Genomic DNA, 15,063 nt, shown 5'->3' on the forward strand with positions numbered 1-15,063 from the left:
AGATGCTGTGGGTCCACCCCTGCCCATATGCGAGACTACATAGTAGAAACTAACTTACAGCAAACTATACCGACGAGTATAGACCATAGTCCCTAATTATTTGTCCAAGTAACTTTGTGAATCATTTTGTACAATGCTACCCTCTTGCCTGTGCAGAAAAGCCTCCATTGCACTGTCTTCTAATTCTGTGATCTACCTTGAGTCTTGATGAAAAGGGTAGACTTGAAATTAAGTAAGTAAATAAATAAAGTCATAAATAAAGCCAGTGCCATGTAGTGGCTAAGACCCTAGGCAGGCAATCCTAAACAGGTCTACTTGGAAGTAAGATGCATTGCATGTGCCTACTCCCAGGAACATATCTTAGAATAGCAGTGTAAACCTAGTGTCAAACCTTTTTAAGTGGATTGATGTCTACAGACTTAGAAGGGTATAACTCTGCTTAGGGCTGTACTACTTGCTGTCCATCAAAAGGTCCCCCAGTTCAAAGCTCATTAGGTGGAGTTTGGCAAGCGACTCTATCAGACCCACCTCGCAATAACAGTAGCGGCCAACTCTATAAAGTACAATGTAAATGCTAACGACTGCTGGAAAATGCCTGTCATTGATTCATTCTGCCGTTACCAAAGACTGCAGGGAAATTGAGAGGGCATTAATTCTCACTCTTAAATAATTGAATTTGGTCTCTACCAAATAAGTTAATTTATATCCCCCCCAAAGAGACGTAAGGTTTGGTTTATAGCAGCTGAGGGTTTCTGACAAACAGTAATTGCAGACAGCTAATTCTTCAGGGCTTCAAATAATTAGTTTGACCCCAGCAGGGTGGAGCACCGTCCGAGCTGCCTTTGGGAAGGGCTGACAACGCAAGGCCTTTGAACGCGAGCTGTCAGCGGAGTCCTTTCTATGTCTCTTCCTATGCTATGATGACCCTCACAAGACAGACCCTGCGAAATCAGCATTACATGGGCATAATTTAGGCTTTCATTACTTTTTTTTAAAAAAGAGTGAATGTCAGTTAGCCACCAGGAATCAAAACATAGTTACAACGCGTGATGCAAATCCATCACTGTTCCAAGAAGAACTGCAAAGGAAAAATGACCTGTCAATTTTGAGCAGCAGAAAGAGGAAAACGAATGAAGTGACCAAAAGATTGGTTTTGTTTATGTCCAAATTATATTGCCATTTCCAAAAAATTAATCAGTGGTAATTGTGATGACATACACATGGGTATAATTTTGGGATGGACTGATGAGCAGTGAATCAGTGACAAATACAACCAGCAGTGAAAACAACAAGATGCTCAAAGATTGTAACAGCTGATGACCAGGAAAGCTGAGAAAAATACAGATTCTACTTCCAGTGTGTTTCTTTTTTCATTTCTATTGTATCTACTGTCCTACTAGGACACATGAGATACCCTTCTGATCTGTGTACACCTAAAGGTTGTCCTGCTAGTGAAAACAGAACCATTGCCCCAAGCAATAAGGGAAAGTGTGGTCAGACATAATGCAACAAGGACAAATAAATAATCTTCTCATAAATGATCTTCTCATGAGAGGGGTTGTGGCTCAGTGGTAGAGCATCCTCTTGGCATGCAGAAGGTCCCAGGTTCAATCCCCAGCATCTCTAGTTAAAGGGACTAGGCAAGTAGGTGATGTGAAAGACCTCTACTTGAGACCCTGGAGAGCTGCTGCCGGTCAGAGTAGGAAGTACTGACTTTGATGGACCAAAGGTCTGATGCAGTATAAGGCAGATTCATATGTTCATAGATGATCACTGTAATGATCAGTGAGATAATGGCTGTATTCAGCTGTCACAAACTCTTGTTTGTTCAGGAAGAGAATGAACCAAGCTTATTCTTGGGTCTCATGCTGCCACTCCTTTTTAAACAACTGTGGTTGGCTTCTTGCCTACAAACTGAGTTTGTAAACCAGGATTAAACTGTGGTTTACAAATGTAAATTAGTAGCCTAGAAGCAAACTGCAATTTGTTAAAGCACCCAAATTCAGACATCTCAACAGGTTTCTGTTTTTTCCAAATCAGGAAGTCTTCCATTTGAGCTCTGAGTACGAAGAGAGGTTGGAAGGAAAACACAGGCCTGAGAATAAATCAGGCACATTCTCATTACAAAAACAACTTGAGTTTGTGACGTCTAAATGCAGTAAATGTACAAGAAACACTTTGAACATCCAGAAAGCACAATATAAATGTTAGGGACATCATCCAACCAAAGTTAAGTCCTTTAGTTTTATTGGGTGAAACCTCAATATGTGCTTAATAGTGCAATTCTAAAAAGAGTTATGTTTTGGGGAGGGGCTGTGGCTCAGTGGTAGAGCTTCTGCTTGGCATGCAGAAGGTCCCAGGTTCAATCCCTGGCATCTCCAATTAAAGGGACTAGGCAAGTAGGTGATGTGAAAAACTTCTGCCTGAGACCTTGGGGAGCCACTGCCGGTCTGAGTAACCAATACTGACTTTGATCTGATTCAGGGTCTAATTCAGTGTAAGGCAGTTTCATGTGTTCGTGTGTCTTTCGGGTGAGTCAATGCACTGAACTTTCCCACTGAAATCAATGGCACTTGAACTGCACAAACCTCTGAAGAATCACTCCAGTCTGTGTCCACTGATTACAATTGTGTATTTTGTGACTATCAAGGAAGTTATAAGCACTCTCATCAAATGCACAATGGAAGAGAAACGTGAACTGCAAATGAAACAGATTGCGAAAATAATTATGCACAGTAAAGGTGTTTTTTATATGTAAGAAGTTCCTTTTTTATTTGAAAGTCTGAAAACCCTGGGGGAGATTATTACAAGTATATACAGTTTCACCAACGATAACCGTCACCACCCTTGCAATGATTATCTCATTCACATCCTGTCTCGGCTTTAACTGACGTTTTCTGTCCTCAATGAATTTCCTCTGAATTCAAATGGCATGTAATGAACCTAAGATTTTCCTGCAGTCATGATACTGTCCAAAGAACTGGAACATGTACTCACAGATTCACTGTGTCACTCAGCAGAATGAAACAAATGGATTTTAAGGAGCATTAATTTAGATCGACTACTGTTCTGAATGGTTGGGGAGAGCAACATTTGCACTGGAATTTGAGCGTGGCCTGCAAACTGTATCTCAACCCAAATGATCTATTTGTGGGGGGTGGGAGTAGGGACGTGACTGCATTTTGTGTTTTTCCTGATATGGCATGAAAACGGTGTCTTTTTCCCCCAAGCATAGCAACCATACTGTGAAAACTGATGCCCATTTTTGCAACATTGATGAACGAAGGAAATAAAGTATCATGTATAAACAGCAGCAACTGGTGTCTAGATGGATTAAAAGAACAGGGAAAATTAGGTTAGAAAACTGGCTGAATTAAAATGGTGACAATTAATTAGGATTGCCAACTCCAGTTTGGGAAAGTCCTGGAGATTTTAAGGCAGAGCCTCCAAAACAGCCATTTTCTCTAGGGGAACTGATCTCTGTAGCCTGCTGCTCAGTTGTAATTCTAGGAGATCGCCAGCCACCACCTGGAAGTTGGCAAACTAGAATAAGAGTGGAAATGAAATGGGGGGAAAATGACATGTATGTAAATCTCCATGTAAAAAAGAAGAGGCAGAGACCATAATCTAAAATGAACCAATGTGGTATAGAGGTTAGATCAGGGGTGTTAAACTTACGAGGGCCAGGTATGACATAAATGTCACCTGGTCGGGCCAAGCCATGTGTACCATAAAATTGAATGCCAGGTACCGGAGATACAAACTTTATAGAAGACACAGGCAAAGCCAATTAATGATATCATTTTTCACTTTATTTTTACTTAAAATGCAAACATGCATAAAGCAGAAACACTCTTACAGTATTTTCTTTTATTTAACAGTCTTTGATCATTGGTGCCTCGGGACTAGTGGGGTGGCTGCCTTGGCTGGTAAGCCTGCAGAAATCTTGCCAGCCCACACTGGGAGGGGGGGAGGCTGCCTCAGCTGGCTTGCGGGCTGGATAAGAGCTCTCAAGGAGCCGGATCTGGCCCCCGGGCCACCAGTTTGAGACCCTTAGGTTAGACTGTCAAACTAGAATCTGGGAGACCCAAGTTCAAATCTCAGCTTTGAACCTACTTCTCAGGGCTGTTGTAAGGATTAAATGGTAGAGGAAGAACAATGTATGTTGTCCTGAGCTCTTTTGAGGAAGGGTGGTGTATAAATGTATACAGATCATGATAAGGTTGACTTTCTGAGGAGGAAGGGTAACTTTTAAAGTGCTCTAGAGACTGGTTCATGAACATGGAGTATCACTGAATGCACAGCATCTAAGCCCAAAGTATTTAAAAATGTTCTTTGGGTGAATTTGGCAATCATTTTTTTGGGCATAAGATGATTTATTTCATACAATTCATATTGGGTACACATGTGTATTCAAGTCTGTGACTGGATAGACATCCTGCCAGATCTTCAGTCGACTGGTACTCAGAAAATATAACTGTATTTCAGTAAATTTATTCTTGGGCTGAAGAAGAAAGGCAACATAATTTACATTGTTTCCCCCCCCCCCCCATCCTTCTGCAATTTCCTTAAAAAATTAAACAAAAGCTAGAGTTGGGGGTTAATCAACCCAAAATGTTAACAACTGCTGATTAAAAATGCTGCAATTTTCCCAGTGTGCTCCAAAGTTCTGAAATGGTTGAAAGCATTTGTCAGTACAAGTTTAACAACAATATTTTAAAAGCCCAGAAAAGGATGCCCAATCCGATTTGGTTTTACCTCTCCAGAAAACTACAAGGTATGATCCTTTCTTTTTCTGTAACAAAGACAATTTAACCCCAATAAACGTACCTGAGAGATACTGCATTCAGCCCATAGATCTCTCTTACGGCAGCCAAGTCGGCTTCCAGCTGTGGGTGCTTGTGAAGGTCTCCGTCGTAACTAACCTGCAGAGGGAAAAAAGGACATGTTTATGTGTGTGTGTTAAGTGCCATCAAGTCGCTTCCAACTCATGGTGACCCTATGAATTAATGTCCTCCAAAACGTCCTATCATTAACAGCCTTGCTCAGGTCTTGCAAACTGAGGGCCGCGGCTTCCTTTATAGAGTCACTCCATCTCATGTTGGGTCTTCTCCTTTTCCTGCTGCCTTCAACTTTTCCTAAAGTTTATGGCTAGGGTTGCCAGGTCACTTAGATTTAATCCAGTGCCTGGCTTGGAAGTGGGGATTGCGTGCGCATGCAGCTATGCTAATGCGATCACGTCACTTTCGGTTTACACCCGGAAGTGCTGCATCGCAATGGGCCTTTTCACTCAAGTGGTAAAAGGCCCATTGTGATGCGGTACTTCCAGGTGTAAACTGGAAGTGATGTGGTCACATCGGCACGGCTGTGCGCACGAGATCCCTGCCTTAGCTCCGCCTCAAAAACCTCCCGCCAGAGTTGGGGGGGGGGGGCTGGCAACCCTATTTATGGCTTGTTTATAGTATTGCAAAAATGGAAGGCAAAAATAAGGCCTTCCCCCTGCCCATGACACTCCCCTCCCCCTGTAATGACTGGCCTATACGGCAGAAACACAGAGAAGTGTAAAAAACTTAAGATCGTTAGGAACACCTTGCTGGGTCAAGCCAAGGTGCATCTAGTCCTGCTTCCAGCAGTGCTGGTCAGATGCCTCTGGAGTGCCCACAATTGGGGCACAGAGGCAACAGATTTGCATCGCATCTGGCGTTTAGAAATACACTGCCTCTGAACACAAAGCTTACATTTAGTTTTCCAGGACACAGCTGTCACGGGTAACAACTGCTGATAAATATCCTTCACGCATCTGTGTAGTCCTTTCTAAGAGCCACCCAAGGACAGAATCGCCGCCACGTGTCTGCCCCAGTTAATTCTTGCATTCATTATGCATTGCGCAAGATAATACACTCATTTTCTACCCAGAATCAGCCCTTGATGGCACTTAAGAACCATCTTTGAAGAACCTAGTGGTAAGTGGGCGACATGAGTGTGCTCTTGAGAACTGTGTGTGTGTGTGTGTGCGGAGTTACAAGCATTACAATAAATTTTGTTTGTTTATATATAATTATTCATTTCTTTTATAGCCTCATTTCTCTCTGAGACTCTAGGTGGACTGTAATATATCTATGAAAGCAATTCAATCAGACAGCATAAAATATCCAACAAACAACACAATAAGATTTAAGACTACAGAATCAGAAAGCAATACAAACAAAACACTGTCTAAGGCATGACATATAATAATGAAAAACAGTATTAGGAACATGGCCATATCACTGCTCATAGAAAGCTACAGCTCCTATCAACCTGATGGAGCTGGTTGCAAAAATATTTTTCACCATGCTGCAGTGTCTTCAGTAGAGATGGGCAAACTCCTCTCAGCAAAACTGGGTACATAATAGAATGGAATTCGATCCATAATTACAATCATTATTCTTTCTTTCTTTTCCCCTGTTCTTAGACCAAGTCTTGAACAATAAAACCGTAAAACTTAAATAAGACCCATCTCTGAAAACATCTCCCTTCGTCTCTTCTCTTCATCCTCCAAAAAACGAGCAACAAAATAGGTACGCTGAGGGTCAGAGTCCTCTACAAGGAACTGAACCTTTTGCTCCAAAGTTGCTCGATACAATCATTATTGGAGAATGCTATAGCAAACTGGTACTGCTTGATCTTCCACGATTAGTTTTTAACAACTTAAACTTCTCTGAAGCACTTAAACTAGTAAGGTCAAGGGTGAGAAACCTTGAGTGTGTTTGCATCACATTTCGTGCTAGGCGCGTATGTTCTACTCTTGCACTGGGGATTCCCCCGCCTGAGACCATGCCCTCCTATGCGAGCTTGCTGACAATCCCAGGCCATAGACGTGCCTTTATGCTTGCCAGACTAAATGCTTATCCAACTGCAGAGCTGTCAGGTCGTTTTGCGAAAATTCCCTATTCTGATCGTGTTTGTGAATGTAAATCTGGAGATATTGGGACTCTGCACCATCTTTTATTGTTTTGTCAGCACTGGTCAGCTTCTAGGTTGCGTTGGATTACTCCGATATGGTCAAAATACAAACTTCCTCTAGAGTCCTGGGTGATATCCCACATAATTGGAGATATTCACCCTGATATAACTAGTTCTGTTGCAAGATTTTTGGCGGAGGTGATGTCACTTAAACGTCAAAATAAAATAAGAATGTAGGCTGCAAGGTGAATGTTGGATTAAATTTTATGATTTGAATGATCCCAGTTCAATGTGGCTGGTTCAGGGGGAATACATTGTTATGGTATTAGTGATTGTTATGGTATTAGTGATGCTATGTTTAGTAATTACACTTCTACTGTGTTTTAACTTTAAGTATATGTTGGGTAAATTAACATAAATAAGTATATGTTAAGTAAATTGATTATTTGGTGTTTTATTTTATGTATTATGTATTACTGTTATGGTTAAGATCAAGACCTTTGGTCAAAGGAGCTAGTAAATAAATGGAAATAAATGGAATGGATTGGAGAATGTTAGGGAGAAAACACAGACTCTCAGATAGTTCTAAAGTGATTCAAAATGCAAAATGATGCTGCATGTGAATTTGCTTTTAGTTTAAAATGTATTTTTAAGACAAGACATAACTAGGGTTGTTAGGCGGGAAGGCTGTGGAGGTGGGAAGATGGGGAGGGGTTTCATGTTGCGGCACCACGTCACTTCCAGTAAAAAACAGAAGCAACACAGGTAACTCTAGGAATTACTGGAAACTTTATAGCAGCATTACAGAGCATCTGGTGGTTTCTAGAGCTACCCTATGCCATTTCCAGGGTTTTTATTACTAGAAATGACATCGCACTCCTGCAGCTGTTCAGAGTGAGAACAGCAAGGGCAGGATTCCTACCTTCACCTTGGGATACCCAAGACATACACAATAAACATAGTTTGAATACAGCTAAGCAAACACTCTAAAAGGGCGGAGTTTTTTTCCCTTTAAGTGTCTTAAAAATTAAAGGTTGGATCCTAAGAGAGCCAGCATGGTGTAGTGGTTAGGAGCGGTGGACTCTAATCTGGTGAAATGGGTTGATTTCCCAACTCCTGCACATGAAGCCAGCTGGGTGACCTTGGGCTGGTCGCAATTCTCCAAACTCTCTCAGCCCCACCTAGCTCCTGCAGTTGCGGCTCCTGCAGTTGTGGGAAAGGGGTTGTCTCTTGTAGACGTAGGATGTGAACAACTGGGGGGGGGAATTTAAACTCTAAATGGTACCCCTCCTTGACAACTCTCAGGACCCAGCTGTCTGTGCAGATGGATCTCCAACAATCACAAAATTTGGCCAGTCTGTCAAGAAATTGAAAGCTTTCTTGGCAGACCTGCAGGCCCAGTCAGAATCTTTGAGTGGGTTGCTGCTGATCATCATACCAATAAAGGCGACTGAAACTGAAACACTGCTGATCTTTCAGAAGAGGGTTGGTGGCAGGCCTCTGCCTGTTGTCTGGCCTGCGTTTTCCCGACTGGCCCCAGTGACGTGGCTGTTGGTATTGCCTCTGTTGATGATACTGCTGCTGAAAGCGTTGTTGCCCTTGCCCTCTAAGAAGGGAGTAGCAAAGCCCTGGTGACGTGGTTAATAACGCTCACGGGAAGGGTTGTTGTATGGTCGGGCCCCGAGTGATCTGGCTGTCTGGCGGTCTTTCTTTATGTTCGTCAGAAATTCTGTGGTGGAAGGAGCAAAGAGAGTGTCTCCCTCGAATGGGAGATCCTCAACCTGGGATCTGGTATCGAGGGGAAGTGCAGTGTTACGGAGCCATGAATGATGACGGAGGGTAATGGCTGTTGCCATTGAACAGGCTGCTATCTCTGCTGCATGATTGCCTGCTCCTACCTCCTGCTTGGATAGGCATAGGGCCTCAGCCTGTATTAGGTTAACTGCCGACTTGGTCTCCTCAGGAAGGAGTTCCAGATGGGGAGCGGCTTTCTCCCACAAGAACAGCTGGTAGCCCCCCATGATCGTCTGGTAGTTGGCGATCCTGGAGCTCAGGGCAGATGAGGTATAAGATTTTCTGCCCAGGTAGTCAAGCCTCCTGCTCTCCTTGTCAGCAGGTGTGGAGTGTTGCCCCTGCCTCTGGCGGGCTTGCATCTCTCCTGTTACGATGGATGAGGGTGGAGGATGAATGGTCAGGGATTCTGCAGAGTCCTGCTTGACTTTGTAAGGATTTTTTGCAGAAACAGGGGTGGAGGCTGGTTATTTATTTATTATACTTTTCACACTCGCTTACCCATCTCAGTAAGGCCCTCCAGTACCGGGAATGCCACTATTCCAGGAGTGTCTGGGTAGAGGCAACTAAGGACTCTGTCCTTGGGCCTATTATCAGAGGTTGTGATGTTAATCTTGAGGGCTCTGCCATACACAGCATCTGCTCGCTCTGGAGGCGTAAGACTTCAGAAGGTGAGATGGCTTCAGTGTCTCCCACATGCTCATCTGGAGAAGGTTCTAACATATACAAAGATGGTGAGGGGTCTGGAGACCAAATCCTATGAGGAAAGGTTGAAGGAGCTGGGTATGTTTAGCCTGAAGAACAGAAGACTGAGAGGGGATATGACAACCATCTTCAAGTACTTGAAGGGCTGTCATATAGAGAAGGGTGCCGAGTTGTGTCCTGTTGCCCCAGAAGGTCAGACCAGAAACAACGGGTTGAAATTAAATCAAAAGAGTTTCCGTCAACATTAGGAAGAATTTTCTAACAGTTAGAGTGGTTCCTCAGTGGAATAGGCTTCCTTGGGAGGTGGTAAGTGCTCTTTCCCTGGAAGTTTTTAAGCAGAGGCGAGATGGCCATCTGTCAGCAATGCTGATTCTATGACCTTAGGCAGATCATGAGAGTTAGGGCATCTTGGCAATCTTCTGGGCATGGAGTAGGGGTCACAGGGGGTGTGGGGGGGAGGTAGTTGTGAATTTCCTGCATTGTGCAGGGGGTTGGACTAGATGACCCTGGTGGTCCCTTGCCACTCTATGATTCTATTCTATGATTCTAACCTAACTAGGGTTAAAAAAAGCAGTCTTGTATCTCACAGAAATGAAATCACAAAGCAACAATGCCCAATTCTGCCTTTAGATATCCGAGTGCAGTTTCCCCAACGATAAGTCAGTGGCAGACTTAGCCCTTAATTGGAATAGTATATATATTATACGGTTTTCCTGTTAAGGTATAATGATTTGATATTTTGAAGCAAGTAATTAGCACTTAACCACATTCAAAGTACATTTAGCATCACTTGGCTTGAACCTTGATGGTGTGATAAAAGTAATCAATAATAATTTGGCTTGGGCCAGCAAAGATCTGCCGTATGATTTTGTTAATTATTCTAACATTAAGGTATAGGCCTTAAGAGCCCCATGGCGCAGAGTGATAAGCTTCAGTACTGCAGTGAAAGCTCTGCTCACCACCTGATTTCAATCCCGACAGAAGTCGGTTTGAGGTAGTCGGCTCAAGGTTGACTCAGCCTTCCTTCCTTTTGAGGTCAGCAAAATGACTGCCCAGCTTGCTGGGGGTAAAGTATAGACGACTGGGGAAGGCAATGGCAAACCACCCAATAAACGTAATCTTCCTAGTAAATGTCATGATGTGACATCACCCCATGGGTCAGGAATGACCCAGTGCTTGCACAGGGGACTACCTTTACCTAATTTATAGGACACAGAGACCCTAATTACTATCATGTACCTACCATGCCTAACAAGAGCACACCAACTATAAGGAGGTGGGCAATCACTAGCAGCACAAAGGAAAGACCATCCAACAAACTAAGGCTGGTGGGTCTTTGAGTGAGGTCATCAGAGGGTATACCAAGTTCACCTTCCACCCCTGCAGAGACCTCAGATTCCTGCCTTTCTCTCTGAGCCAGCTTAAATATCTCCTCACAGTCCCTGCAAGTCCCTTCAGGTGGTGGCAAGAGATCTCCTGCTTTACAACTGATCTCCAGCTGACAGAGATCTGATCACCTGGAGAAAATGGCTACTTTAGCAATTGGACTCTATGGCACCAAAGTCCCTCCCCTCCCCAAACAACACCCTCCTCATGCTCCACCCCAAAAACCTTCCGCCAGTGGTGAAGAGGGACCTGGCAACCCTACCCCTTCTTCTTCCTGAATGCCAGCGTGGTGTAGTGGTTACGAGTGGTGGACTCTAATCTGATGAACCATGTTAGTTTCCCCACTCCTCCACATGAAGCCTGCTGGGTGACCTTGGGCTACTCACAGTTCTCTCAGAACTCTCTCAGCCCCACCTACCTCACAGGGCGTCTGTTGTGGGGAGAGGAAGGGAAGGAAATTGTGAGTTGGTTTGAGACCCCTTAAAAGGTAGAGAAAATCGGCATATAAAAAACCAACTCTTCTTCTCTGGTTCATGGGGAGCTCCCTCCGGGGGGCTGCCTCCCATTCCTGGAAAAGGTTTGGGAATAATCTGCACCCCTTCCACCCCACTGTGTTTCATTTTACAGCTTCACTGACCTGACTCTATCAGTAGGGTTGCCAACCTCCAGGTACTAGCTGGAGATCTACTGCTACTACAACTGATCTCCAGAGATCAGTTCCCCTGGAAAAAAAAGCCACTATGGCCATTGGACTCTAGGGCATTGAAGTCCCACCCCTTCCCAAACCCCGCCCTCCTCAAGCTCCGCCCCAAAAAACCTCCCGCCGATGGTGAAGAGGGACCTGGCAACCCTATCTGTCAGGCTGCCGTTGGGCTCTGCAGGCATGGCTTTGGTTTCCAGCCTGCCAGAGTTTAAAGCTACGGTGTGGCCAGATTGTCACCTGCTTCTGCCACCCAGGGGAAACCCAGCCCTGCAGCTGCCCCAGCCTTGCCTCTGGAGACGCAGGCAAGCCCCTTGTCCTTCTCACTTCCCCAAGTGCGCAGCAGCTACCCAGCATGCTACTCCACCTTTGCAGTGATTCTCCAAGCCACAGACGTCTGTGGATGTTTTAGCCTATCTCTGCAGGTTTTAGAAATGTCTTTGTGAGTGCGCACAAGGGTCTGTCTGTCAGATTTGTTCTGTTTAGTTTTCGCTTATCAGCCTGTCTGGGAATGTGTGGAGGCATTTCTTTCCCTCTATAGATAGCATGTTTGACTTTGCTGTGAGACAGAAAGAGAGGCTGGCACTCTGAGAGTTTTTATTCGCAGTCTCTCATCAGAGATACACGGAAGGGCCCAAATGGGGGTGGGGGATATGGGCGTATGTGGGATACAGGGAATGTCTGCATAGCTTGACATTTCCAAAAGGCTTTCTGAGACACTATTCCTAGGAACAGAACCAGCTTCAAGGTTACTGTACTGATAAAGATGGAGGTCAAACTAGGTACACCATCTCCTGATCCAAGCAGAAATTTGGAAAGGCATTTGTACATATTGTACCATTGTAAGAGCTTGGGTGCTTATCTTTAAGGGAAGATACTAGACTCAAGCATGAACCAATCTTTGGGTCTGTGGTTTCCAGTCTTTGCACATGCCCATTTCTTCTGATGAGATCCTTCAGTTTGATAGTAGACCCCATGTGTTGACTGCAAAAGTTTCCAGGTTCAATCCTTGCCACTATATTGAAAGGGTCTTAGGTAGCAGCTGTTCAGAAAGGCTTTCTCTACTATAGGAACAGCATGGCTGAAAATGAAAGGTAAACGCTTCTGCTTGGACAGCTGCAGATCCCTTGTTATTTCCAGATAAATGGAGAGAGTGAACAAAGATTGTCATGGTGAAAAGGGAATTACTTGCTAAGATAAAAGATTTTGCTTTTTTGCTTCTGAAAAAAAAAAGGGTTTAGGAGAGATCACTGCTAAACAGAGACATGTTATAGCTCCCCCCGCCCCGTTGTTCTGGAAAAGGAAAGCATACAGATTGAATTCCGGATCAACTTAAAGGTGCTGGTTTTAACGTTTAAAGCCCTTAACCGTCTGGGACCACAGTATCTTCGGGACCGCCCCTCCCTGTAAAACCCCCCAAGAGCCCTATGATCAGTGAATGCCAATCTATTAGAGATCCCTGGCCCCCAAAAATTGTCCAGCTGTCCTTAGGACTGCCAACCTCCAGGTACTAGCTGGAGATTTCCCACTATTACCACTGATGTCCAGCCGATAGAGATCAGTTCCCCTGAAGAAAAATGGCCGCTTTGGCAATTGGACTCTATGGCATTGAAATCCCTCCCCTCCTTAAACCCTGCCCTCCTCAGGGTCTGCCCCAAAAACCTCCTGCTGGTGGTGGAGATGGACCTGGCAACCCTTTGTACACACCAAACATTCACAGACAGGGTAACTTGTACAGATGGTTAAGTAGCAATGAGCACGCTGGCTCTACCTCCTGCCTGCAACCGAGCATGCTGGCCAAAGGTTGCCAACCTCCAGGGGGCCTGGCATTCTCCCGGAACTGAAACTGATCTAAGAGAACTGTGACTAGTCGAAAGTCACCCAGCTGGCTTCATGAGTAGGAGTGGGGGAAACCAACCTGATTCACCAGATTAGCGTCCGCAGTCCATGTGGAGGAGTGGGGAATCAAACCCGGTTGTCCAGATTAGAGTCCACTGCTTCAAACTACCATTCTTAACCACTACACCACACTGGCTCTCATCTGATTGCCTTGCTTTTGAATGCTTCTATTGATCTCTTGTCTCTTCTCATCCCCCCCCGCACCACATTCAAATATACTGTAGGGTGCCTGAACACACGCAGACACTCTTAATATTTGATCATCCAACACGAGCCAAATATTCATCGTGTACTAATTCCGTTTTCCTTGAGCACAAATGTAATTGCTGGTTTGCTCACTCTAGTGTGCGCTTTATTGCCGTTTCACTTGGTTCAATTCCTCCAGAATTGGGCGAAAGTATATAAATTAGAAGCACAAACAAGCTCACTTATTCAAGCAAAATCAATGTAATGGTTGGCCAAAGTTAATTACAAACTTTGTGGAAATGTATTACATGCTTTTATGCTTCGATAGTGAATTTTGGTAAGACTGGCTACACAAACTAAGGCCTCACAGTAATCAGGGACAGAAAGAGACAAGTCTACTATTGCCACCATCTTTATGCCTTCTGTGTGAACCTCTAGAAGCAAATGGGTGACCACAGTTGGTGCCAGCACAATATTGTTATCCCTCCAAAGAGCTCAGCATGACATACATGATTCTCTCCACCTCCATTCTTTCATAAATGGAATTAAAAAGCAATACTAAGGTTAGTTGGTGTTTATATGTCGTTTTTAGCCAAGATTTTTAGCTACTTACAACATGATTTTACCGATATTATTGGACTGGCTCCAAACCACAGGGTTACATACAAAGTTGCCCTTGTGTTTACAGAAGGATTCCTTCAATTTCCCTTCCAAAAAAGGGCACCTTTGGGTCCAGCTCACTGATATTATTAATGAGCACTTTTAGCAGTTTTATAATGCAAATTTGTTTTGTTTTACCGTAACAATAACAGGCACATTTTTATGGAGGATGCAGCTAATAAATAATCGACAAGATAATAAAAGTAGAACATTACATTGTAACTGGAAGTGCAACATTAAAATACATACAAAAGAAATTCATCTTGGCAATCAACTACACAGGACTCCATAAATTCCTACCTAAACTTCTTGGCCTAGGCAGTGAATCTCTGGCTACTCAAAACACATTATATTTAGAAAGTAAAACTTAATGCCTCCAATATTATTAACCGTCCACCCTAGAATCAGAATCATAAGAGTTGGAAGGGACCACCAGGGTCATCAAGTCCAACCCCCAGCACAATGCAGGAAATTCACAACTACCTCCCCCCCACCCCTAGTGACCAGAAGATGGCCAAGATGCCCTCCCTCTCATCATCTGCCTAAGGTCACAGAATCAGCATTGCTGATAGATGGCCATCTAACCTCTTCTTAAAAACCTCCAGGGAAGGAGCGCTTACGTCCTCCCGAGGAAGCCTGTTCCACTGAGGAACCGTTCTAACTGTTAGAAAATTCTTCCTAATGTCTAGACGGAAACCTTGAGTTAACTTTCCAATGAGTTTTTTCCTTGTACAGGTTGAGTATCCCTTATCCATGTTGGATTAAACGCTGAAGCCTAATTTGATTGACAG

At 44.0% G+C, this 15,063-nt stretch overlaps 1 protein-coding gene across 3 annotated transcripts in view; it reads right to left on the bottom strand.

The window, feature by feature from the left end:
• The window catches only part of PARP8 (poly(ADP-ribose) polymerase family member 8), a 168,193-nt gene that overhangs the window by 46,483 nt on the left and 106,647 nt on the right, over positions 1-15,063 (bottom strand). For 2 of the 3 annotated variants that reach the window (XM_056848449.1, XM_056848448.1), the window contains exon 7: positions 4,831-4,925. The exons of the other annotated variant lie outside the window; for it this stretch is intronic. In XM_056848449.1, coding sequence (XP_056704427.1) covers positions 4,831-4,925 — 95 coding nt within the window. The remainder of the gene's footprint in view (positions 1-4,830; positions 4,926-15,063) is intronic. 3 annotated transcript variants of the gene reach the window in all.

This window comes from Euleptes europaea, chromosome 4, assembly GCF_029931775.1.
Source record: "Euleptes europaea isolate rEulEur1 chromosome 4, rEulEur1.hap1, whole genome shotgun sequence".
NCBI classification, from domain to species: Eukaryota; Metazoa; Chordata; class Lepidosauria; order Squamata; family Sphaerodactylidae; genus Euleptes; species Euleptes europaea.